Below are 25,043 nucleotides of genomic sequence, written 5' to 3'. Positions count from 1 at the left end.
TCTTTGCTTAACTGGGGAGTTATTTCTTCCAGCTGTAGCTGGTACTGGCTTCATCAACTCGGGAATTCCCAGAAAAACTAGCTTTTGCCAGCTCCCTTAACATCTTTAGCTCATTTCTTGGCCCAGCCTTGTGTCCTTTTAGCCATTTACCTTCCACTTCTATATGTTCATTGATATCTATCTCTGGCCTCTGATCTGTTGTTTCAATAAGATTGGGGCTTGGTGTACCTGAACTGAGCACAGGGACTATAGTAGCAGTCATGGCACTGGTTGGATCCATATATCCTGTTCTATTTCCTCTTTCGAATTCTGTTTCTGAACGAAGAGGATTTACTGGAAGTATCTCTGCATTTGGTTGGGAAGACGAATGTATAAATCTACACCAATGATGCTTGGGAAGGAAAGGCAAGATAACTCCTTTGGCAGCAAACTTTATTCCATGCCTAAAAGAATTCTTGTGAGGCTGTGAGAATCTGGACAGTGATGTTATCATAGTATACCATTGGTTGATAAGCTGAGCAATAAAAGAAGCCAGAAGAAGAATCAACAGAACCAATCCCCATGTCTTGGCTTCAATCAGGTTCGAGTTATTCTGAAAGATGAATATGGCAAACACACCTCCCTCACACAAGAGGGCAACACTTTCCGCTACTTGGACACTCCTCCTTATGTATGGTTTGAAGGTAAAAAGATAAATGAACTGTACTGCTGTGATTATCAATGCAAGCAGACTTTTACTTGATCTCTCTGATGAGTAGGCAACAGATATGATTCCCAAAGCAACCCTTCTTAATAGATCAAGAACGATATAAAATGACCTTGCCTGGCCCAAAACCTTCTTGGACAATGGAGTCTTGATTTCTTTATTGCTGCCATCCGAGCTGACTGCCTTCATTCTTCCAATCCCACTTTGACCTTTTTTTAGCCCACTTCACGTGGGTGTTTGAATCAACTTGATCAACAAAAACAGGGACCGGACAACCCTTACAATTGTCGAAAAGAATCCCAAATCTTGGGAGGAATGATGAAGGCAGTCCTTCCTCGTAAAACCACTTTCCATTTGTTGACCTGCCAGTAAAGAAGAACCAGAACCTCCTGCTCCATGTTTCTTCGTTTACTAATTGTCTGACTTCTTTATACTGGACAAAATTCCCAGAGAAAATTGCAATAAAATGAAAGAGGGATACTGACAGGACGAATGCTACAGGAATTGCTAACAATAAAGCCCCCGTTATAATTCCCCGGGCTGTGCCACCTGCACATAGATATGGTTTCAACATGTTAGTGCCCATAATCCTGCAAAAGTCGATGACTGAAGCAAGACAGTGAAAAGTAGTCTCTTACCTTTTATTACGAACGTTGAAGACTGAGAAATGCATGGCAGCATGAGAATCAGAAGAAGGAGCTCAAACCTAGGAACTGATAGGCTGCCTTGAGGTGATATTCCGGTCCTCCATCTCAAGAATAATACGATGGAAACATGAATTAAAACTAAACTGCCTCCTCCCACTCCGAGCCAGAACAAGTTCTTCTCCAAGTCCAGCCACCTGTTAGAGAAGAAGCTTAGATTTTTACCCATGCAAAATCAATAGTTCATTCTGTCACAAGTGGATATGAAAAAACTAGAAGTCTTGTGACAGTGATTGTCTTGAATCTAATGTTTAAGCATAAAGGTTATCGTAAAGCTATAATACCCGTTGTAATTCCCCAGTTTCTTGATGACGTTGCTCGCTGACATCGGTTCTCCTCTCTACAAGGCAAATAATTTAACTGTGAAGTGCTCTATACTTACATGTTCTAAAAAAATGGTACTGCACACTCACCAAGAAATAACTAAAATATTCAGCAGAACTGAGGGGTTGACCAAAGGATGTACTTTTTATGCTTAAGTTGTACTGACGGGGAAGCCAGCCAAGTTTTGAATTGTTCTCACTTGAAAGTGCGGCTACATGTTCAGCGTATGAAGAGGTGTTCAGGTCATCTTGATGGCCATCCCTGTTATGGGACTTGGCCCCCACAAACCAGTCATCAGTTATACTAACAAATTTTTCTTCCTCTGGAAAACCTTTGTTGTCTGAGGTTGAAGAACCAACATCTTTCCAAGGAAGCTTGTGATGTGGTATGAGCCACCGGAGACCTCTTGTTGTTTCATAATATTCAACAGGTTGGTTAACCGAAAACCAGCCCGAGAGGGCAAAGATCTGTAGGTGTCCTATTAGTCCCTGTAAAGCAAACCATGCTTTTTCAGAGATTATGTATATTTTTGAGGTCTGAGAAATACATAATTGTTAGCAAACAATTCAACATTTACATGTAGATTCGTTGATGGACTGGAAGCAGCACATTTTGTACCTCCTGAAGCAAGCATGCTTATTGCTTCTAGATTTGCAGAGGACAGTGAAAATATAGCAGCCACAAGTGACGTAGCAATTGTCCCAGCGCTCACAAATGAATGTGATGCAATGGACGTTGCAGGAATGGAATCTGAGGAGATCATATCCAGGTTATAATACAAAAATAATATCTGAAGCTCTGCTTAACGATTAGCACGTGTTTAAACATATATTCTTCTGCATGTGAGTATGCAGTGTATACTCGTGAGATTCTACATTGTTGTGTTAATGTATCAGGCATTTCTGTAGAAGTGCTCATCACTCATCCTGGAATTAGTTGAATGATTTAAATGAAGAGCATTCAACTCTTAATACTAAGAAAATGAAAGCTCAGTGATAAAAGAATAGTATCTATATGCAGAAAGCAAAGAATTATTCATACAATGCTTTACTTCAATTTGGTTAGATGCCATATTTTCGTTTCCTGAAATATCAGTTGCCTTCCCTGCAGGAACGGTAACTGACACCACCGTTTGAGTTACTGCTTGGACAGACAACGAGTATAGAGCTCTTGATAGTTCCTTTAACCTACATCAAACAAAAATTAAACCCTTCATGAACATGTTTGTTAGTTGTGTGTGTGTGTGTACTGAATTGCCTAATTGACTTGCCTGATTAGTCTTCCTCCCATTACTTCTACCATAGTGGCCTCAAAGCCAAAGACTGGCTTTGTGAACTCAACAATTATGTTGATGTGAGATTCCTTTGTCACACTTTGTGAGCTGGTCCGTAGTGTAACACCAGGTTTCATTGAATCTGCCAGAAAAAATTAGGGCTTAGCTTAAAGTAAAAGTTGCTAAGAGAATCCTGTGAGTAATCTGAGCAGAGTTTGGCATACCATAAAGGAATGTAATAGGAGAAACAGGTGAGACGGGAGTGCCTGTCCTGCCAAATATTGAAGAAGCTAGTAATTCAGCCGTGATGATCTCAGTTCCTGAGATGTTCTTGAGCTTGAAAATGAAAACCAAAAACTATCAGTAGAGAGGAATATGAATGTTACGAAACAGCATAAGGGACTCGGATAAGTTATCTGCTCACTTTAAAAGCAAAACGACGGGTCTCATTTTGTCTGACGTGGAAAGGAACTAAGGTACCAGAATTGACTCGTAATGTGTTGAGAATCTGCTTAGTTGAATTCCTTAAGGGAGTGCTGAAGTCCAAGAAAATTATCAGGTCTTCTGTTTTGCTAGTTGCAATCACTGTTCTTGGGACTTTGTTAATTACCAACTCATATGATGGAACTGAAGTCCAGATATCTACTGTAACTGGTCTTCTATCTAAGCCATCAAACTGTACTTTCAGTTCCATGCCAATACTAATTACGTGACAGTACAATAAATTGGCAACTAGCACCTTACCGAAGTGAATGGTCAATGAAGAACTATTGGTTCTATTGAACCTGTTTCCAGCTTGATCCGCACAAATATTATCTGCCAATTGGATTACTGCACGCCCATATGCACTTTTTGAGGAGAGAATCACTTCAAGACTATAGTGAGTGCCTGGTCTAATCATTTGCAGAGAAGAAGCACGCACATATGCAGGACCAGTTACGGAGACCTTGCAGGAGAACCATCATTTAAATATTTTAAACTTTTTAAGAAATAATGGCAGGTGCGTACAAACATAGTTCTAGTCATTAGAAACCAACTTACATCACAGTTTGATGAGTTTAGACAATTAAATCCGCCCAGTCCAGTGCATGGTTCGCTGAATGTGATATCAACTGATACCCTCTTGGCATTTGTATATGTCTGTTCACTAGAGATGATTGCTGTTGGGGCTATTCTGTCTATTGTAAAACCATCAGAAAGCAAAGTCAAATGAGAAAAAAATTACATTTCTCTGTAATTTTTCACCCAAACAAGGGAGAGTGTGGGTGGTCACCTATAAACCATGAGTAAGTTGATGAACTTCTTTCTCCCTTGTTTGTAGTAACATTGAGAAGAAAGTTATGCTCATCATTTATAGTTAAGTTCTTCAACACAATGCCATTAGCTCCGCAAGGAAAAGCCTTGCCATCAAGCTGTTACAAAAACACTCGTTATATTATATTCACAATAACCTGGACTTGAATGTGATATTGTATGTTTTTTTCATATCAAGATTTGATAGAACACTTTCAACAATAATGGAGGGATTCCCAAATAACCATATTATTAGAAGAATGATAAAGAGAAACCACACACCTCACAGGAAAATAAACAAGTATTTCTCTTACAAGCATTGGTACCATCCAACCTCTTAACCAAGTACTGGAAAACGGCGTTGGAGGACCTGGTCAGAGTTGGTGGAGTACGACTAAAATGAACTACAAGCGATGATTCTGCTAGGCATAACTGTGCACCCACCATTATCAAAACGAGAGAAAGAAGTTGGAGAAAGTTGAATATAGCCATATTAGCAGCTACCATGTACTCCGCATGGAAGCCAAAAGTGAAGGAAGATGAAGAATTGGAGTTGAGGTTGCTGGGAAGAAAGCACAAAGCAGTTATTGGCACTGGGCATTAAATGTGCAACGTTCATCACAAGCCTTAAATGCACAAGCCACCAATAAAACCTCAATGCAACAACCACAACCATTACTGTCAGCATCTTAACTGCTTTCAATAAGTTCAAAAATCCCATGTTACTTTTTGTTCGCCAATTCGAAAATCTTCTTCTTCTTTTTTTCAATTCCACTGATTCGCAAATATTTTTTAAAAATTATTCATTTTTTAAAAAAATTTTGAAGAAAAATACGGCATATTACGCTACTGAGCTGATACAAAAGTACTGGCTGCCTGGCCTGATTCTTATTTTATCAATTATTATAACACGGGGATTGCTATTAAAAGCAATTACTTTTCCAGCGCAGATTTTCTGCGTTTTTGGAAGATAAAATTGATACTGACAGTGCTCAGACTTGAGAATAAATGGAGCCGAAGGTCTCTTCAACTTCAACGGTAGAAATTGTGATAAGCAACAGAGCTTTAAATTCCCCGGAAAAGATGAAAGCAGGCCTTTTATCTTGCTTAAAGCAAATAAGAAAAGAAAGGAAAGAATTCTCGCTTCTATATCCAACTGGTTTCGTTTTATCATGTACCATGAGATTGTCCCAATCTAGAGAACAGACATTCATGGCTTCCAATTGGTTTTACTTTTTGTTTCCAACTGAGACATTTATGGCCGCCATTTTCTAATCAGATAGACGTTAGTATAGTTATTAGATTAGATTCTTCACAATCACGGTTAAGTTAGCATCTTTTCTTTTTTGCTTTTCTACGAGCAATTAAGTTTTTTTTCAATAAGAGTAGCATCTTTTCTTTTTTGCTTTTCTACGAGCAATTAAGTTTTTTTTTTTAAATGACCATTTCAAATATAAGGAATTAAGAATGTAAACATAGAGGAAATAGATGAAGAAGTGGACCCATCAGATCCTGTGTGAATGTGGGTAAGCAAACTTATCGTACCCGCAATAGATCACAGCTTCGTAATCCAAAGGGAAATAATTTTAAATCAAAACTCTGACAAGCAAATATGGTCCCAACCATAAAAGATGAAAGATTTTTCATTTGAATAACTCAAAAGCATTCTAACGAGTTCAGGACCACTATTCTATCATTCATGAACCTTCATGTCTGAGACATGAACTCAACAACGCCATTTGCATTGCCCTCAATTTCAATATGAATTAGAAATGACTTAGAGCGTGTTTGGCATCACGGCCATACCTCTCAAACGGACTTCTCTACCGGAAAATGATGAAAAAAGCAACTTTTTGTTTAAATATCATGTTTCGAGTGGCAACAAAGGTAAATAGGCTTATGTTTAAAGAGAGCTGTTTTCCAAAAGCTCCAATTCATTGCTTTTGACTTCTCCACAGCAAGTTTGGATAGGTGGGGCTCATGAGTGAGGGAGGAGAGAGAATGCTTTATGCATGATGTGTATTTTTTTAAAATTTTTTAGCCCAGCCATTTTTTAATGTTAAAGAAATTATTTTTTGAATAATAAAACCATTTTTAAAAATAAATTTATTATTTTCTATCATGTTTATAAAATCTATGGAAAATTGAGAAAAATGTTGTATTAAAAATTTAATTAGTAAGAAGTAATTGATAAATTTTTATATAGATATAGAATGCTTGTATTATGATTTAAGTCCTTCTCACTAATTATATTTTTAATAGGAGGACTTTTTCTCAATTTTTTCTAAAATTTAAATATATTATTTTAGTTTTAATTATTCTTAAAAATAACTATTTTTATTTTTATAATTTTAATTTTAATTAAATATGTATTATTTAATACTCCCTCCGTTCCTTATTATAAGAGACATTTGATGCTTATGGCATGTTCCTATATATAAGAGACACTTACAAGTTGTCTCTACTTTTTTGTGTTGATTTATTATTTTACCCATATTTATTATTTCCAACTCACACTCTCTTTCCCTCCCACTTCTCTTTCTTTTAATAATTTAATTGTTCTCTCTCATGTTCTCTCTCCTTATTAATGAGGGCATTTTTGGAAAAAAATTATACTTTTTACACATTAATTGTTCTTAACTAATTTTAACTATTTTTTTGATCAACGTACTTCGGTTATTTGTCTCTTATAATAAGGAACGGAGGGAGTAAAATTTATGTTCTTTTCAATCATTTTTTATCTAAACTTACTTTTACATTTATCATTCAAACAAGTTTTAGCTTCTCAAACTGATTTTTTTACAAAACTCAATCCAAACATAAATCACATTACACTATCTAGTTTTTACTCAATTTGACTTTAATAAAAGTCAGATTGAAAAAAAAAGTTACTTCTGTCACCGTTATCTCAAACACACCCTTGAACTGTTTGGTTCTAGTTTCAATCTCCCACAGAATCCCTCGTGTCTTTGAGAAAACAGGGGGGAAAAAATCATTAACAACAGTTTCCGGGTGCCGAAAATTTCAATTTTCAACCACGTTGCATTATTAGCTTTCAGTGTCCAAACACAAGCGTGTATCTCTTAATAAATAATTATGAATTCCACTATTTCGGGACCAGAGGCATTAATGAAGTCTCCGTGTCGCCTTTAAGAAGCATTAGTAAATAACATAGCCGGTAACGTGTCAGACTCCTGCCTTGCTACCATGCCATATTTATTTCTGAAGCAACCTTCGTCAAAGTCATCCCATTGTGGTTGGTTCAGCGGCTCTTACAGAGCCCATCCAAGAGGATATACGGATAAGTCATTAGGTCTTGACGGATTTACGAATGTTTGAAAAAATTGATTAAATCAGTCCTTCGTTTCACTTTCCTTAAAATACCACCAAAAAAGAGCATTAAATGAGGAAAATTGTGAAATTAATAAAAGTAATTTTTGAAAAAATAAAATAAAATGAAAAAAACTTGAAGTCTTGTATTTAGAATTTCAACTAAATTACTCTTTTTTGGGTCCCAACTAAATCTTATATTTAATATTATTATTATTTTTTTGTTACAAAATTTTAGACAGGGTTTGAACTCAACTCAAGTCAAGAATAGGGCGCTTGAATGGCTCTTCCTATGCGATATTGATGTTGAGCAGGACAAACCTATATTATATCCTTAGGCATTAACCGAGGTGTCCCCATTCTAAAATACCTCTTCAAATGCCACGAGGAAGAATCAAACCCCTTTTAAAACTTTCACGCTTCAGATACTAGTGGTGGGAAGCCCCAAGGATGATATTCACCGAATTATGGCAGATTACTAATTTAGACTTACGTCGGTTAAAATAATTTCCCCCATCCCCTATTCTTTGTTTCACAACCTCCACCGTCCCTTTGGGGAACTACACTAATTCAGCAAACAAGTCTTGAAATACGCTCAAATTTAGATTTCTTTTTCTAAAAAAAAAAAAGAAATAGAAAGTTGATTTAGTGTTTGCATACCGAATACCTTCGTGTCTCAAGAAAAACTGTAACCACTGTGATTGCAAGCTTTACGAAGTTAAGGCTGCATGAAGCACACAACCATTTTCTTCTTTATCTTTTTTGGTCCCTGCTCGGTGAGTAAACTTGAAGCATTATTTACTTGCGGGGTTCAATGTGTCTGAACTGTGAAAGAAAGGTTTAACTTCAACACCATCCAACCCAATAATCCAATCTATAATCCGGAGAAAAGCACATCAAGATTCAAGAATCAGTGGGCAACTTCCATTATAGTGTCTAACTATCACAAGAGATCAATAAACAATGGTTTTAAGTGAAAACTTGGGCCTTATTATTTCCCCGCCCAAAGTAATAGGAGCGGATGACAAAAAAATTTTGGGGGGGGGGGGGTGTATATGTACACATTTCGACGCCAGTGCTGCTGGTTTTCTCTCAATACTTGGAAACATCTACTTGACGGATAGGCTGCATGATTGAATCCAAATAGAAAAATGTTCCTATGGTCGATGAGCAAACGATTAGCTGGCGAAGCATATATTATGCGATAAAAGGGGCCCACAAGTGAACAAGAAGAACCAAAACCATGATTGAAAGAATTCTGCATCAATTCAAATGATTGACTTATTGAAGGGCTGATTGAGAAGGAGGTGGTGGGTGCGGTTTCCAAATCCCACCCATGCAACAATGCCAACTGCCAAAATTATCCATCCAAATATGTCATACTTCAGATCACTGCTCTGCTTTATCTTTTGGTTCTGAAACAGAAAAGACATGGATCACGGAAAAATGAAATGAAAAGACTCGTAAAGAAATCAGGACTATACAGCATTTCTCCTATAATCAGGTTTTCTACCGATGGTTTTTGCAACATCTATATACCACCAAAGTTAAACTCATTCACCGTCATGGTCTGCGATCAGATGGCTGACACGACAACAGTAGTGAAGGATAGTTCAAGATATGCTAAGGCGTCAAAATAAATAACAGCCCATGAACAAACCGAGTTCTTTACACACAACACGAACACAGATAACAATAAGTGTTGGCATGACGAATTATGCTCAACGGTCGCCTTTTTCCCACTACAGGTGCAACAGAGCATCCCCATAGTTCTGAACACATGACCTGAGAGGACCAAGTTCTAAGTATTCTATAGTACCTGATTCTTTACACAGATAATCATATAAATAGATGCGTGCCTAAATATCATCAAAGTTCAACAGAAAAGTATGATTTATTATAATCACAAGGCACCACTTCCCAACTGGAGACACGCCCCTTAGATGCATAGGCAGATTAAAAGCCTCACTTTGGTAAAAGAACAATAGAGCTCAAATTCATGCCGGTTGAAATAAAATTCGTTAATGCCTCTTAGCAGATGCAGCCGGTGCCAAAAACACTCAGGAGACAGAGATGTAATTCCATGTCCTAAGTTTAACCGCTAATTTTTCTTTTAAAAAAGAAACTCATGGAAAGACGATAAAAATTTGAAGTCCCACCTTTGTACCAGATGAAATAGAAGATCCAGAAGTTTCCACTGCCTGCTGAGCAAAACCGTGCTCATGCATCCCTTTATGTAGCTCAGAAGCCTTGAGAAACAGGTATTAGTAATTGAAAAGGTTAACATTAGCTGTCAAATACGCTCTGATGTGAAAGAAAATGTGGTAAAGCACTTGATAAATTAAAATTTAAGCAGAATTTTGTCTCTGTTCATCACTTTTAGTTATCTAAATATCTCTGGCTAAATTCTCCTCTAGGACAGGTGAAAACCCTGTCATGAAAATGAAGCAACTGGTAACGCTCATCTCTGTATCACAAGATAAATGGCAATGCGCAATTGCAACAACTAAAACAGCCGAATAACATAATGCCAAAAAGCTATGAGAAAGAACATACCTTCGCAGCCATTTCCAAGGATTTTCGATAGAGTTCGTTCCCAGGATCCTAGTATACTCAGAAGTTCACAACTCTTTCAGTACATTTACAATTTACAATTATAAATAAAGTGCTTCCCTTAACATTGGTGCAAGAGTGAAAACCTACCTCATCAGCAGCTTGCTGAAAGTGTTCAGATGCTCGATCAAAATCAACTCTTGCCATTTCTTGATCCGGAGTTAAAAGTGCACGTGAAGTATAAGCATTTCCCAGGCACCAAACAGCATCAGGCTTCTTGGGGTTAATCATCAATGCCTCCTCCAGCTTCGTAATAGAATCTGTATCAAACGAGTCAGCATCCTAAAATTAGATTATATAAACTGGAGATGCGTCAGCAACTACTGTATTTTCCCATAAAATTTCAGTAATTATAAATGGTCGGATTCAACAGTCACTATATTAAACTAAAGCTTCAAAAAAAAAAAAAAAAGAACAAAAGGGCAACAAATTAGCACCTTTGACCATCTTCTTGGCATCGGAATTACTGCTTTGAAACTGAGACAACTCCAGTAAGGCGCCGCCCCATCTTGTTAAGTTCTACATGGATTAGAAAATAAAGTTCCCGTGAGCCAAAACGAACTCATCAAGGCCATTGAACAGAGACTGATACTCCACCAATCTTACTCCATCGGCCGAACAAAATTAATTAATTAATATATTGGGAATACTGAAAAAGGCAAAAACAAAGAGCACTGACGTCGGCATCTTGAGGGTTAGCCGCGTAGTTATCTTCAGCGATTTTACGGGCATGCTCAAAGAATAGAAGTTGATCAAAATCCATTGTCTGGATAGTGTATTTCTCGGATTTTGGGTTTTGTGGATGATGAAAAGAGGGTGACGTAGAGTTGATAGTATAGAAGTATTATCCGGTGTTCAGTTTTACGGCCCCTTTTCGAAGCCTACGTTCATTCCCCAGGGCCACGACCCGGGCCTGTTCAGTTTAGCCTTTAACATAAAACTAATTCAGACACCCTTACGGCATGCGTTGATATTCACTCACAGTTATCTTGTAACTTACATGTTACTTCTTGTACGTTTGGAACGGGGTTGATTTTGGCATATTAGATTCATATAATTTGACCTTTTATAAAAGAGCCTATTGATTTACCTATATCTGTTTATATAAAAAAATTTAAGTGAATTAAGAGAGTGTTTGGATAAAACCAAATCATGGTTTGGAGAATAGATTTTGTGAAAAAAGTGATTCTAATAAAGTGAGAGTGTTTGGATAGTTGTTATAAGAAGCACTTTTTATATATATAAATTACTAAAAAAGACATAAGTTAATATGATAATTACATAAAAAAAATAGATTCTATAATATATTTTAATTTGAAGAAATAAAATTGTCAATAATATATTTTTTACCAGCATAATTAATAATATATAAGATAATATAATTAATAAATAATTAATATGTGTATATATATTTATAAAATATAAGATTAAATATGTTTATAAAAAATAATTGAGGGGTGTTAAAGACATATTATCATTGAGATTTAATCTGACAAGCATAATCATACTCTCTAATCTGAGTCAAAAGTAAAATGAATTTACTTTTTCTAAAACAACAGTTTTGAATTCAAAACTATGGTTTGTTAATTTTATCCTCTGTTTAGCAAATCCGAGACCCAAAACTATAGTTTCTTATATTACTTAAACAGGCCCTGAGTCGAAAACTCACCAAAACCAAAAGATGCGTTTTTGCTTCGGTTTAAAACAAAATTTTCGACCAACCCAATTAAACTAGATTGTGGACTAGGGTAATTGGGCCAACCGGGCCATCAACCCTCTTGCATTTTGCCCACATACAAAATACATTAACCATTTTTTTGCTAGGAAAAAAAAGAAAGAAGACGCTGCCACAATTGAGTTGGAGGCTATTTTTCTTTGGAATTATTGTTGCCAATATTATTATAAGGACTTGAAACCTAAGACCTAAATTCTTAGTTCAGAATTATTTTCTTAAAGTTAACGAATGCTCAGCCTTCAATAGCCCTTCACGTTCAGGTCCAAGAGGAAAAACTGGGCATCACATGGCTCCAACACGTTGTCGGCATATCACGGGGCATTGCACGATATGCGTGAGCGTATGTATATACATGGGCGGGGTTCAAAGGATCATCGTTTTCCCGGATCACCGTGCATGTATTCATGGAGTAATTTTGACATGAAATAAATATTGGTCGCTGAGTTTTCCACTGTCCAATAATACTCATGACGAGGGTGATGATGGCCTCATCGGCTCCGCGCTGTAGACCCGCCACGAAGGTGGCGACTAGCCAGCTCCTTTTTCCTCGCCCTTGAGTTAGTAAGATCATAGCAGCTGTTTGGAGTTATCCATGTGAAGTGCTCATAATGTGTTCACATAAAAATTTTCCCTATTCTGTAATTCACACCTAGTCTGTCTGGCATAACGTTTCAAGACCCAAAAGTTATTTACTGCCTCCGGTCCTAGTTATAAGAGCCAGTTAACTAATTTGAGGAGATTAAGAAAATAAGTTGAGTTAGTTATTTGTCATAAATAGGTGGTATTTAACTAAAATATCCTTACTAATTAAGTGTATTGACTGGAACTATTATTGTTAGAATGACTACTTTGGAAAAAAAATATACTACCTCCGGTCCTAATTATAAGAGCCAGTTGACTAATTTGAAGATATTAAAGAAGTAAGTTGAGTTAGTTATTTGTCCTAAATAGATGTTGTCTTTCCTAAAATATTCTTGCCAATCAAATGTATTGACTAGAACTATCATTGTTAGAAGGGCTACTTTGGAAAAAAATGTATAAATATGAGAGACAAAGTGGATTGGGGTCTTATATTTAGGACCAAAATAAAAGTCAAATAAGGTCTTATATTAAGGACCGGAGGTAGTATAAATATAAGAGACAAAGTGGATTGAGATCTTATATTTAGGATCAAAATAGAAGTCAAACAAGATCTTATATTAAAGATAAAAATAGTATTTACTTATTTCAACTCATAAACACGTTTGGAATTCCAGCACTTGTTTGGCTGAGACTTATAAGCCAAAAGTTAGATTCAGAGGTGCAATTATCTCAAGTTAAAAAACAAGCTACTTTTGACTTATTAAAAGTTACCTATCGGTTCATTTTACTTATAACTTACTTTTTATTTAACCATAATTTAAACAACTTTTTATACAATGTAATTTTTATAAAATTCAATCCAAATATAATTCATATTATCTGATTTAACTTTTATTTTATTTACGTTTTCAAAAAATCAAATTGAAAATAAGCTATTTGTCCTGTCCATAACTCAAACGGACTCACTTGTGCAGTTAGCGATGGCACTTATGATCATCTTCTTCTTTTTCCAATGCATTATCTTCCTCGGTTTCGTGTAACATGGTTTCAGGGAGTGTTTGGAAATATATAAAAATGTTTTTAAAAAATACATTTTCATAAAACGAGATAAACTTCTCTACATATGTTTTTGTACACCGTAAAAGTATTTTTAAAACTATGATTTAGTTTCCATTCAAATACCCCATAGTTATGTGCATATATATTATACTACATTAGTTTTTTAATATAAAAAATATGACATTGTTCAGGTTAAATTACAAGTTAAATTTTATATCAAGAATAAGAGATGGTATTTTATATACAGTTATTGAGCTGATTAAAAATAATCACACCACTAAAATAAGTGTTTTTATGAAATCATCTTATTTATGTTGAATAAAATTGTCCTTTTATCAACGAGACAAATTTCAGATGCATATATATAATTAATTTTTAAGTTAATATAATTTTTGGTTTGCAAATTTATTTTTATTTTAGTTTTGTTTTCTTGAGTTTTAAACAACAGATTTTGATTCTTCAACCAGCAAAATAATCCAAATTTTTATTAAATTATAAGACTAATATTTTAAACAAAAACAAATTAAAATGATAATAGACTTGAAAAAAAACTACATTAATTCTTAATTTTTTAATGAGTAAATTTTGGCCAACTTTGTCCCATAAAACGTGCGATGATGTCTCCTGTGCTTTAAAAATCGTCGACATTCGAATTTAATTTACATTAATTTTTGGCGTCGTTGTGGAAGTGGAACCCGTTGGGCACTGGACCGATCATGTTAAATGCGGCCACGTCACCGCCACCAACCAGAGCTTCTCAATTCTGGAAACAAATTCAAAATCACAAGTCATATTACATGACCGGAGTGGCAAATCTTGTAATTTCTTGAACATTTCATGGGCCTTTTCAGAATTACGAAAACTTTCGCTGGCAATAAAAATCCAGCCACCTGGTCTGGAAAACAGTCTCCCTAGCGTCTTCTGCGTTTCACAGTCAAGTCGGCAAAAAGGTGCTGCTCTCTTTTCTTCTAGATCTCCAAGACTAGGGTTCTTTCATTGTTTATACTGTTGTGTGTACCTATTCGAATCAGTTGCTTGGGTCTCTTGGTCAAATCTATTGTTGCCATTAGCTTCCCTTCACCTCCTTCCCTCTTTCATCGGATATCTGTTCGGTTCACTATGCGGATTGTGCTTTGCCTTGTTCTATATTCTATCCTATAGATCTTCACTTGCAACATTTGGGCATGATTGCCTCCGATCTTTGATGTAGTTTCTTTGTTGGCGCAATTATTGCTATATACGATCATCTAAGTTGATTGGCAACGTGAAGTCTATGTTTGGAGTAATAATTTTTTTGCTTGATACGGAGCTTTAAAAAAATTACTTTGGTTATATTGCTCACATGATAATGGTGGAATTGGATAAGGAAAATGTGTTATAATCTGAGGTTAGATACTTAAAGAACTTCTTTCTTATCTAAATTTTCGTGTGGCTTAGATCTGATTTCCTCTGACCACCGTCTCGATATAGTGTTTAGTGCTTCTTTTAGTCCTGGTCTAATTATGGTTACCTGATTGTACCGAGTGTTGTACAATTTGCATGAAGGTGTAATAAAAGCCTTTTTTTCCAGGAAAAATAATTAATCTATGTCACTTTAAGTTGAAAAATATTTCTATTGAAAGACTTTAAGTTTTGAAATTACACCGAAAGAACCAAGGACAAAAAATCTGCATTTTGAGTTCGGGTCTTTAAATTCTTAAGGTTGTTATCAAATTTACTGTTTTTCAATATAAACACTGACAATTGGCAATTGAAGTCATTAGCTGGATTTTCTTCTTGCTTCTAACTGTCTACAGTAGTTTACCAATTCAAACTTGAACCGTACTCTTGTAGTTTCAAATTAGGGCGTACATGAGCATTTTTTTTTGGGAAAAAATATTTTTGACTAATGTGCATGAACATTTTTGATGCATGACTTTTGAATTATGGCAGACTTGATTTTTTTTAGGTGTAATAGTTTGATGTTCTATGTTGGCTGAAGCGTTGCACCACTGTAAAATTTGTGTTGTCTCGCGTTGCTATATTTTTGTCTGGCTTAATCTAACTAGTGCGGGTTGCCTTTCTATTGTACTAGGGTTTCAAAAGATGGACAGCTTGCACAGCTTTTGGCAGTTGGGAGATGAGCTTCGAGGACACTCGAAAACATCAGAGGATCATAAATGGTTAATGGTTGCTTCCAAATTGGCTGAACAAACAAGGTCAAAGGGAGAGCGTGTCAATAATCTTGATCTAACAAAAGGCCCAATAGAAACAAGGTCAAGGGATAAGTTTGGGATCCAAGAAGATAACAAGTTTGACACTCTGAACTTCAGCATGCTGAACCTGGAATCTAAGTTTGCTGAAAATGTGAGCAAGAGTTCCCTCAGGAATGGAGTTTATAATATGAATGTGGTGTACCCAAAAAGCAATGCAGGCTTAGTGGCAAACATCAGTGGCAACAAGTATAACAACAATCTCCAGAACAACAAGGAGTCCAACAATAATGGAAGCAACGGTAACAATGAAAACAGCGGCACAAATGCAGCTGACAAAAGGTTCAAGACCTTGCCTGCATCAGAGACGCTCCCACGAAATGAGGTGCTTGGTGGATACATCTTTGTCTGTAACAATGACACGATGCAAGAAGACTTAAAGCGTCAGCTCTTTGGTAAATTTCATATTCTTACTTTACTGGTTTGATTTTCATAACTCAAAAGGCACCTATTTGAAAATTGTTTGGATGGTTTTGTGATGCCTTTAGTTTGAGCATGTTGTACGCCTTGGCAAATGCTCATGGGGTTACACATTCCATAGACATTTTTGTCCTAGTTTGGGTTTTAAGTTGTCTGTGTGCTGAGATTTCAATTTCATTACTCTTGGACACCCCAATCTATCATGGATAGCATGTTGGAGCATGCGCAGATTGTCTGTGGTTTATTTATGCTTTTGTTGTTAATATAATTAGTCAATTAGTCAATTATCCTGTGGGTTGACTGTTGCAACCTCTTGATAGGTTTGCCACCAAGATATCGGGATTCTGTTCGGGCAATAACACCAGGGTTACCTCTTTTCCTGTATAACTACACTACTCATCAGCTGCATGGTGTCTTTGAGGTGGGTTGTATATAATTTTTTATTTGGACAAGATCTTTTTTCGCACTGTACTCCAGTTTGAAGAGGAAATTAATATGTTTTGAGGAATGGGGAACTAAAAGTTTCTGGGTGATAGAAGAATATAAAAAAGAGGTGTAGTTGAGTTTTTAACTATTTAGTGTCTGTTGTTGCAGGCTGCAAGTTTTGGGGGCTCTAACATAGATCCAACTGCATGGGAGGATAAAAAGTGCAAAGGCGAGTCAAGGTTTCCAGCTCAGGTAGAATCTTGGGAGGGTTCAGATTTTAACGTATCCCTCAGATATTTACATGAACTGAGGACGACTTTATACGTCTTTGTGTGTGTGTGTAGGTGAGGACCCGTGTCAGGAAACTTTGCAGTGCGCTGGAAGAAGATGCATTCAGGCCAGTCTTACATCACTATGATGGTCCAAAATTCCGTCTTGAGCTGTCTGTTCCTGAGGTAAAGATATATTATTTTGTATCATGCATGACTGGTTCTTCAAAAGTTGTTGTGCATGAAAATGGTCTGAGCTTTTCTGTGGTGATGATATCCATTGTGCATTATGTTGCAGACCCTGAATCTGCTAGACCTATGCGAACAAGCAGGCTCAGCAGCGTAAGCACACGTTGGAATGCACAATATAGTAGGTAGGTTTTTGTTGTGCTGGCTGTGTGCGTTTGGCAGGTTTTTCCATGAAGCGTAAGCTTGGAAATTAGTCTGTTTTGGAGATCTCATCTTGGTGGATTTCTGGTGAAGTGGTGAGACGCTGCTGAATAAATGCTGTCTGTGGTGTCGCTTTGAAGACGCTTGGTAGCTGATGTATGACATTTGATGCCGCCATTGTAATATTAATTACAGAGTCGCTATGGTGTCATAGAGAATGACAGCCATATTTGTGGGTGAAAACTTGTGTATTCTTGTTCAGTTGAGAAGAACAACTTATGTACGACTACCCTATCGAGTTTGTAGAACTACTTTCCTGCTCGATTTCTATCGGGTAATCTAAATCGAAATGGTTATTTCATTATAGGCTGCGCGGCAAACTTTTCGTATGGCTTCTTTTTGTCATTGCAAACTAGGACAGGACTTGCGCATATCAGCGTACTAGAACTACTCAGTACGACTACCAGTATTTCTTTTTATTGTGTGCAAAAGGATGGCGCCAAATTGGTCACTCGCGCCTGGTGCAGTAAAGTGGAATAAGATTTAGTGGATGCTCCAGGTCGATGGTGTTGATTGGTTGGTTGTAGCCAAAATGAACTCTTTTCCCGATAAAAAGTTGAAGTAAAGGCCAGCATGACGCGCTCCGCTATGAATAATCTGAGAATTTAATATAACACGGGCCCTCCTGTGTATACAGCTGTGATTGGGATTGGTGCAGGGCACGTCGTTTTTTTTTTTTTTTTTTGACCAAAGATAGATATAATTTTATAGATAAAAGACGGAACATACAAAGCCCAAAAGAAAAGGGCCGAAGCCTAGCAGCCCAAAACATAAACCCTAAACCTAGCATTGAAACTACGAGAGCCGCCACCACCTAGCACGTCGTTGACAGTTATGAATACGCATAATTTTCAGTTTATAATGATGAGTTTAAGCGTATGAAATAGCAACTCTTTATTTATAATTAAAATTTATTAACAATTATTCTCCCTTGGACGCCTCGTTAAATATCCCTTTTTATTTTGATGGCAAAAGAAAAGCAACTTGGCTTCGCACTGGGCTGGTAGAACTCTGAAGGGAACCTAAATCTCCCTCCGTTAGTCTTCTTTCTTGTCTCCTTTGGGAATCGCTGCTGCGTGGCTAGAGACTCCGAAAATTTGGTCATTTACATGATTGGCTTCTTTGTGGACACTAGTCCCAAGTTGGGGCCCCAAACGGTAGCCTCCACTCCCGACTTTTTTTTCCAAGTCCATTACCCCAAGGAGGCGAACTCTCACAATACCCAATGTCACAACAAGTAAGGGTGGAAATAGGCCAGGCGGCCTGTCAGGGGCCTGTGGCCTGGCCTGTAAATGGCCTGGTCTGGCCTGGCCTGTTTAGATATCAGACCAGGCTCAGGCCTGTAAAAAGGCCTGTTTACTTTATCAGGCCAGGCTCAGGCCTGATAGTAAGCCTGTTAGGCCTGTCAGGCGGCCTGGGCCTGTTAATTTTTTTTTTTAGGTTAAAATTGTAAATTGATAGGAGGGAATCTACTATTCTGATTAATTAATTGAGAAAACTCCATCCACATAAACGTGTTATCTAGAGCCCATTGCATGCTTCATTTCATTTCCATTCTCTATAATAAAAATAATTAATGTATGTATAATGACACATATTTAAACAGAGAAAGAAAACATAAGTGCATTAAAAAAAATAAAAGTATCATTCATTTATTTGATCCATGCTTTTCATATTAATCTTATATAAAATATATATATATATATATATAAAATTGACCTATTATGTTTTAGACCGTATATATGTGTGCTCAATCTAATTCTTATCATAATAGTTACTTAATTAATTTAAATAAATAAATAAATTATAATAATTGTAACATTTTTTTATAAAAACAACCATGTGTAACAACATGATCAAATATCATTTTGTTAGTAAATTAGTTTGAATAAATGATAAATTTAAAATATAAAAGGGATTAAAGATGTTTCATATTTTAAATTAGATCTAGTCATCAACTAATTTTTATACTAGAGATGAGATGAAGTGATATTTTTATATTAGAGTGAAATTATGTTTTCTAATAATTGTTTTTTGGGCCTAAGGGGAGATGTTTTACAAATTGTGTTAATTTGATAATTTCATATTTTTTTGTTTGTATTTTAGATTAATTAGTTTGAATTATTGTAATTTTGAAGTGATTTATGTGTGTTTAAAATTTGATAAAAAAACAGGCCTCTTAACAGGCCACAGGCCAGGCCAGGCCTGATTACAGGCCAGGCTTAGGCCGATTAAAAGGCCTTTCACAGGCCACAGGCCAGGCTCAGGCCAACAGGTCTCACCACAGGCCAAGCCTGTTAAGGGTGAGGCCTGGCCTGGCCTGTTTCCACCCCTAGCCACAAGCAAAGCCCCACATATTCTCTGAGAATTCCTATTCCTAATCACTCCCGTCTCCCCCCACACGCATGGATCTAATCCTGTTACCGGCTTCTTACTAAAATGAGCGCATTCCTTTTACTCTTGCAACAGCATCCTGTTCCTCTTCTCCATATGCTTCTATGGCAATTCAATACTAGCCTCAAATAGCATGCATAATTCCTTCTTCATCTAGGCTACACAAAGGAAACTGCATCATCTGCAACAGACGGTTCGAATCTTTTTGCAACAGCCATCATCCACAGCTCTCCCCGTATTCTCCAAACTATATGGTAGTCGCCCAAGATATGGTGCTCACCTTCCAACTCACCGAGTGATTAGCCGCTTTTCAAATGATGATATGCATTCGTTTTTCTCCCCACTCTACTTATGTATATCTTCGATTTCAGGCTCTGTGTAATTTGTAATATCATGGGGCAGAAAAATAATAGATTGATACCTCCGGTCTTAATTATAAGACCTCGTTTGTAGTCTATAAATGAGATTTTATAATTACGATTGGAGGTAGTATTATACACATCGTAAGACATAATGCAGATGTATACTCATCTGATGTATACATCCATTTTTTCCCTAGTATGACAGATTCACATTTCATCGTTAACGATGAAACAAGACCTATTGCATCAAATGTGATTTCTTAGATCCATGACGAAAGGGGCACATGAGTTTTTATACATTTTCTAGAGAAGCCTAACATGCAATGGTTGTCATGCCTTCTGAGTTCCATTAGTAACCTTCAGTAATCATTTCCCAAGACACTAACCGAGCAGCGTTAGAGATTATAGTGCTGCAGACATAAATGTGCGAATTCTTTGCAACAGCTCAGCCTTTACAGAATCCGGAATTGACGCTGCAAATGAGAAATTGAGAGGTTTTTTTTGCCTAGTCAGTACTCAGAATAACATAACAATGATAAAAGTGGGCATCACCATTCCTGGCAAACTCCTCCTAAAGGGAAATGTAGAATCGACTATAATGCCATTCAATGATATAACCAAATTTCTAACGACATTGACAAAATGGGGGGATATATTTGCCATGAGGTGCTTTTATGCAAGTAACCTATAACATAAAATAAATGTATCAATTTGAGAAGCAATTAATTTAATACCTCTGCCCTTTGGAGTGATAACATGAACCAGTTCATCGACAGTCACATTATTCCTCCCTTTCTTCTTAACAAAAGCCCTGCATTAAAAAGCAAGAAAAGATTGATTCCAACACTGAGAAGCCACATACACAAGAAACACACTCAAGTATGCAGGATTATTAGTCACAGCTGGATACTGGCAGAAGGAATTCATACAATCATCTGATAATCTTATATGTGAAGACAGAATAATGAAGTGTAAAGAAAGTTAGGAGTGGGAATGCACTTTATGGGCTATCCACTTATGTCGTGTGTGATACAACAAAGCTTCAATAGAAGCAATGTTGCAACTATACCAGACAAACAAAAATCAAGAGCCAAATATCACCCCCAAGGCCAAAAAAAGGAGAGTCAGAGGCACTTAATACATTACACTGACCCAATACCATACAAGAGTCTAGACTTTTCAGGCAATGCAAATAATCAGTGCTAACCAAAATGGCATTTATTAGTTATGATTATAAATAAGGCAGCGCAAAAGATATTAATACGGACATCATATGGTAACCAGATGTTGGCATTAGTCATAACATCAACCCAAAAACGGCATTCCCAGAACCTTTCATGCCTTGCCACTTTTATATTTTAGTTCCCCTAAAAGGCTCAAACTAAATGTCTTCACTTAACAATGAAAGGTTATCCTTCCTAACACTGAAATGAAGATAAATATTTTAGTATGCACCTTCCGTTTGCTCATATGCCCCTTGTGAGCAGGGGCTTTTTTCAGTGAATGAAATACAATGCCCTGCTTCTATAGAATCTTAAATTGCCCTAAAGAGCAAAAAGGGATGGCAATTACGGCAACAATTACCCAAAAAGCAAGGAATAGTGGGTTTGCTTGTTATCAAATAAAATTTCTGGCACTAAAATTGTATTCTTTTACTGAAATTCAGTTCCACGAAGAAGAGACCAATAAACGGAATGCTGAGGATTCAACAATTACATATATAACGTCAGGGAATAATACAGGCAACTTGAGCAAAGCAACCTTATCCAGCAATTCCATTTATTCAAAGATTCTCTAACGAGAGCCAACAAATTAGAGCAACAGAATACCTGCAGAGAGCTTTCATGTCATCCTTCCAACCACATTCTACAAGTCTTTCCCTCAAAAGTTCCATCAGCCGTTCTTTCTCTCCAGTTTCGATCAACTGAGCGGACAATCAACAAATATTGAAGTAGCAAGAGAAAGAACAGCAACCAACTTTCTTTTCAAGAGACTAACTGAAAGCATGCAAAAGATTGACTTATAACCTAACTTGGGGAACGAAAATAAAGATCAAACCTTGATATTTATGAGCTCTTGGAGCGTGGGCTCCCTTTCCGGAGGATTTTCCAGCACATCTGGCGTGGGAGGTCGATTCACCGATGTTTTTGGCTTCCTTTTTGGTCACAAAAAAAAAATCTTAATTACCGGCTATCGCTAAATTTATACGAAGAACAAGAACCAAAATCTCAAAGGAGTCGCAATCAAGGATGAGACCCGCCATAAGTCGCGAGAACACCCTTTCCAGAGTGGAACGTTTTGATTCATTTTTCTAGAAATTACAAAGAAAATATAGATCAGATTGCGGGAGGCTCACATGCTTTGGGAAAAATCGAGCAATGAGAGATTGATTTCTACAATATTTAGCTGCGACCTGCGAGCAAAAGGGATTCGTTCGGTGTGCTAAGCCTCCCACCGCCTGTGGTCTATTCTATATTCATCATTTTTTTCTTTCTCTCTCTCTCTCTGTTTTTTTTTTTTTTAAAAACTTTTGCCACTGTAGTGGTATAAAATTCCCTGACGTCCCAGGCGTTCATCGCAAAACGACAGATCGTTTAAGCTACTGCACGGCAAAACCCTGCGATATTTTTCACCAAAAAAACCTGCAATTCATTTTCCTGCATAAGGCCCGAGAACAAGAATGGTAGGAATGCCCGTAATGAAGTGTCATCCAAAATATTAATATATTATATTTTTTCGATTCTAAATATAAAACCTTTATACTAGTAAGTATAAAAGTCTTATATTTAAAACTAAAAGAGTAGTACTACTTACTGCCCTAATTATAAAACCGCGTTTGTAGACTACAAATAAAATTTTATAATTAGGACTGAAAATAATATTATGTTGCAAATATATGCACATTTTTCCCATCACACTTAAAAGTTCACGATGAACTTACAAATATTACAGTGTGTATGGTTTTGATTCTATCAAGAAAAGATGACAAAAAAGATACTACCTCCAATTCTTAATATAAAAATTAATTTGACATGTAATTTGATCTTAAAGTACTATTTGGCATGAGAGAAGTGAATGGGAGGGGAGGAGAAGGAAAATTTTAATGAGCTGTGTTTAAAAAATTAGAAAAGTGGGGTTTTGAAATTTTAATAAAGAGAATAAGTAATACAAAAAAGTAATAAAAATTAATTAAAAGCTTTTAACCTCACTTTTTCAATTTTTTAAATCAAGCTTATTAAAGTTTTCCCTCCACTCTCCCGTTTTATTTTTCCTCATACCAAATGAATCTTAAATATAAGATCATAATTCATTTTGTCTCTAATATCTATCTATTTTGTCCTCAAGTAATCCCTAAAATAATTGCACATGTTAAGAAATTACTATCAATGGTTAATATTAATAAAGATATTTTAAGAAAAATATTTATTTACTACAAATAACTAACTTAACTGACCTTCTTAATCTTTTTAAATTAGTCAATTAAATCTTATATTAAGAACAGAAAGCAGTACTATTAAGAAAAATTGAGAAGTAAAACTTCGTAGAATCAACATCAATATTAACACAAAACATTAAATATAAACAAAACTACACACAATTCATATGCATTTTCTCATTTTATGTGTGTGAAGAATTACGCGTAAAACTTGTCTCAATGCATAAATTATCCCCACTCACTCTCAATGCATTAAACTGCTTTTTGAAAAATAAATTATATTTTTTATATTTAATTATTGTTGCCTTTAATCAATTTTTCTAATTTACACAATTCGATTATTAATAAAAAAACTAAAATTTAATTATTTTGTTCGTTTTCTAAATCACAACACTCCTGATATTAAATATCCATCATATTAATTTAACACTCTTTTAGCTAGGTGGTATAAATGAAAACAATAGAGGATTTTTTTTTTGCCAGAAAAAAACAATGGCGGAATATAATCCTTAAAAAAGTTTTATATAAACAAAGATTATTTCAGTTAATAATTTAATTCATTTAAATTCGCTGTTAGTGCAAAGACATGTTGATGGGGAATTTGTAAATAATCCTCTGGTCCTATTTATAGAATAAAGAAAAAAAAAATTTTTAGTCCTATTTATAAGTCATTTTATTAATTTTTTTAGTATAGATGTACTATTTTGTTCTTCATTTATTACAAAGTAGATAGTTTTTTTTAAAAGGTATATATATATTAAATAATGATAAAATTGAAAAGTTATTATATTTTAATAGAGAATTAATAGAGTTTAAAGTTTTTCCTAGTCTATATAAAATATGTTAGAATTATTTATAAATAGGACTAAAAGAGTATTTCAATAGGTGTTTTTAAATCCAAAAATATACTCCCTCCACTTTACAATATTTTAACTAATTTATCAATATAATAAAATGATAGTTAATTCATTAAATGTATTTTAAATTGAAAATATTTTTTGGCTTTACCTATATTAAATGAGACTATAAAGAAGAGAGAGAAATATAAGAAGTTATATTTAAAGTATTAATTGCATGGATAAAAATTGATAAATAAGCATTAATTACTTTTTAAATGATTTATATTTGGGACAAAGTCATTCTTCTAAAAATGATTCAGTATTTATTTGAAATCACTTATAAACACATTTGACATAAATTGAGACAAAACTTCTATTTAAAATCACTTATAAACACATTTCATATAAATTGAAATAAAATTTTTTTCATATACTTATCTTGTTTATGATAAATTACAACTCAAAAGCCAATTATCAATCAGACACTCTACCTTCTAGATTAAAAAAAAAATAAAGTTACTCTGCTTTTTCAACTCTATTTTATTTTGATTGAATGAAATGTAACCTGTTAATTAC

At 35.5% G+C, this 25,043-nt stretch overlaps 4 protein-coding genes across 5 annotated transcripts; 1 reads left to right on the top strand and 3 right to left on the bottom strand.

Annotated features, from left to right (window-relative positions):
* Positions 1–19: 19 nt before the first annotated feature.
* On the bottom strand, positions 20–5,293 carry LOC114729614 (uncharacterized). Its single transcript, XM_028916645.1, has 15 exons — positions 5,238–5,293; positions 4,583–4,862; positions 4,281–4,419; positions 4,049–4,185; positions 3,752–3,953; positions 3,432–3,670; positions 3,232–3,343; positions 3,005–3,149; positions 2,776–2,921; positions 2,312–2,484; positions 1,824–2,222; positions 1,695–1,750; positions 1,345–1,547; positions 916–1,255; positions 20–785 (listed from the first exon to the last, which is right to left on the bottom strand). The coding sequence occupies exons 2-15, from the start codon at positions 4,805–4,807 to the stop codon at positions 20–22; spliced, it is 3,282 nt and encodes a 1,093-aa protein (XP_028772478.1). The 5' UTR covers positions 4,808–4,862; positions 5,238–5,293.
* Positions 5,294–8,663: 3,370 nt separating this feature from the next.
* Positions 8,664–11,125, bottom strand: LOC114729621 (mitochondrial import receptor subunit TOM20-like). The gene is made up of 6 exons (XM_028916653.1): positions 10,923–11,125; positions 10,681–10,762; positions 10,337–10,503; positions 10,187–10,234; positions 9,790–9,879; positions 8,664–9,045 (listed from the first exon to the last, which is right to left on the bottom strand). The coding sequence occupies exons 1-6, from the start codon at positions 11,004–11,006 to the stop codon at positions 8,899–8,901; spliced, it is 618 nt and encodes a 205-aa protein (XP_028772486.1). The 5' UTR covers positions 11,007–11,125; the 3' UTR covers positions 8,664–8,898.
* Positions 11,126–14,539: 3,414 nt separating this feature from the next.
* Positions 14,540–17,740, top strand: LOC114729619 (B2 protein-like). 2 transcript variants are annotated; one of them, XM_028916651.1, is made up of 6 exons: positions 14,540–14,572; positions 15,676–16,266; positions 16,612–16,712; positions 16,886–16,969; positions 17,062–17,172; positions 17,285–17,740. In XM_028916651.1, exons 2-6 carry the CDS (start codon positions 15,705–15,707, stop codon positions 17,330–17,332), a joined length of 906 nt encoding a protein of 301 aa, XP_028772484.1. In that variant the 5' UTR covers positions 14,540–14,572; positions 15,676–15,704; the 3' UTR covers positions 17,333–17,740. The 2 variants fall into 2 exon arrangements, with proteins under 2 accessions (XP_028772484.1, XP_028772485.1); XM_028916652.1 differs by having other exon boundaries at positions 14,548–14,569; positions 15,694–16,266.
* A 2,471-nt stretch (positions 17,741–20,211) lies between these two features.
* On the bottom strand, positions 20,212–22,684 carry LOC114729631 (transcription and mRNA export factor ENY2-like). The gene is made up of 5 exons (XM_028916667.1): positions 22,549–22,684; positions 22,251–22,347; positions 22,022–22,116; positions 20,927–21,003; positions 20,212–20,665 (listed from the first exon to the last, which is right to left on the bottom strand). Coding segments are annotated over exons 1-5 (342 nt in total). The 5' UTR covers positions 22,551–22,684; the 3' UTR covers positions 20,212–20,594.
* Positions 22,685–25,043: the final 2,359 nt, after the last annotated feature.

This window comes from Neltuma alba, unplaced genomic scaffold (assembly GCF_004799145.2).
Source record: "Neltuma alba isolate B1F8T4 unplaced genomic scaffold, ASM479914v2 tig00012650_pilon, whole genome shotgun sequence".
In the NCBI taxonomy this organism is placed as follows: domain Eukaryota; kingdom Viridiplantae; phylum Streptophyta; class Magnoliopsida; order Fabales; family Fabaceae; genus Neltuma; species Neltuma alba.
Note: the sequence above shows the minus strand (reverse complement) of the source record. Positions and strands in the feature narration are given on the sequence as shown.

Coding starts and splice junctions, on each gene's coding strand:
- LOC114729614 (XM_028916645.1), bottom strand. CDS start 4,807: ATGGTAGCTGCTAATATGGCTATATTCAACTTTCTCCAACTTCTTTCT. Junction 2,922..3,004: donor ATGGGAGGAAGACTAATCAG/GCAAGTCAATTA, acceptor TGTTTGATGTAG/GTTAAAGGAACTATCAAGAG. Junction 1,256..1,344: donor TTCAACGTTCGTAATAAAAG/GTAAGAGACTAC, acceptor ATCTATGTGCAG/GTGGCACAGCCCGGGGAATT.
- LOC114729621 (XM_028916653.1), bottom strand. CDS start 11,006: ATGGATTTTGATCAACTTCTATTCTTTGAGCATGCCCGTAAAATCGCT. Junction 10,235..10,336: donor ACTTTCAGCAAGCTGCTGAT/GAGGTAGGTTTT, acceptor TGAGTATACTAG/GATCCTGGGAACGAACTCTA. Junction 9,046..9,789: donor CTATTTCATCTGGTACAAAG/GTGGGACTTCAA, acceptor TTTCTGTTTCAG/AACCAAAAGATAAAGCAGAG.
- LOC114729619 (XM_028916651.1), top strand. CDS start 15,705: ATGGACAGCTTGCACAGCTTTTGGCAGTTGGGAGATGAGCTTCGAGGA. Junction 16,970..17,061: donor AGTCAAGGTTTCCAGCTCAG/GTAGAATCTTGG, acceptor GTGTGTGTGTAG/GTGAGGACCCGTGTCAGGAA. Junction 17,173..17,284: donor TTGAGCTGTCTGTTCCTGAG/GTAAAGATATAT, acceptor ATTATGTTGCAG/ACCCTGAATCTGCTAGACCT.
- LOC114729631 (XM_028916667.1), bottom strand. Junction 21,004..22,021: donor GACATGAAAGCTCTCTGCAG/GTATTCTGTTGC, acceptor TTTTTAATGCAG/GGCTTTTGTTAAGAAGAAAG. Junction 20,666..20,926: donor TATCACTCCAAAGGGCAGAG/GTATTAAATTAA, acceptor TCTCATTTGCAG/CGTCAATTCCGGATTCTGTA.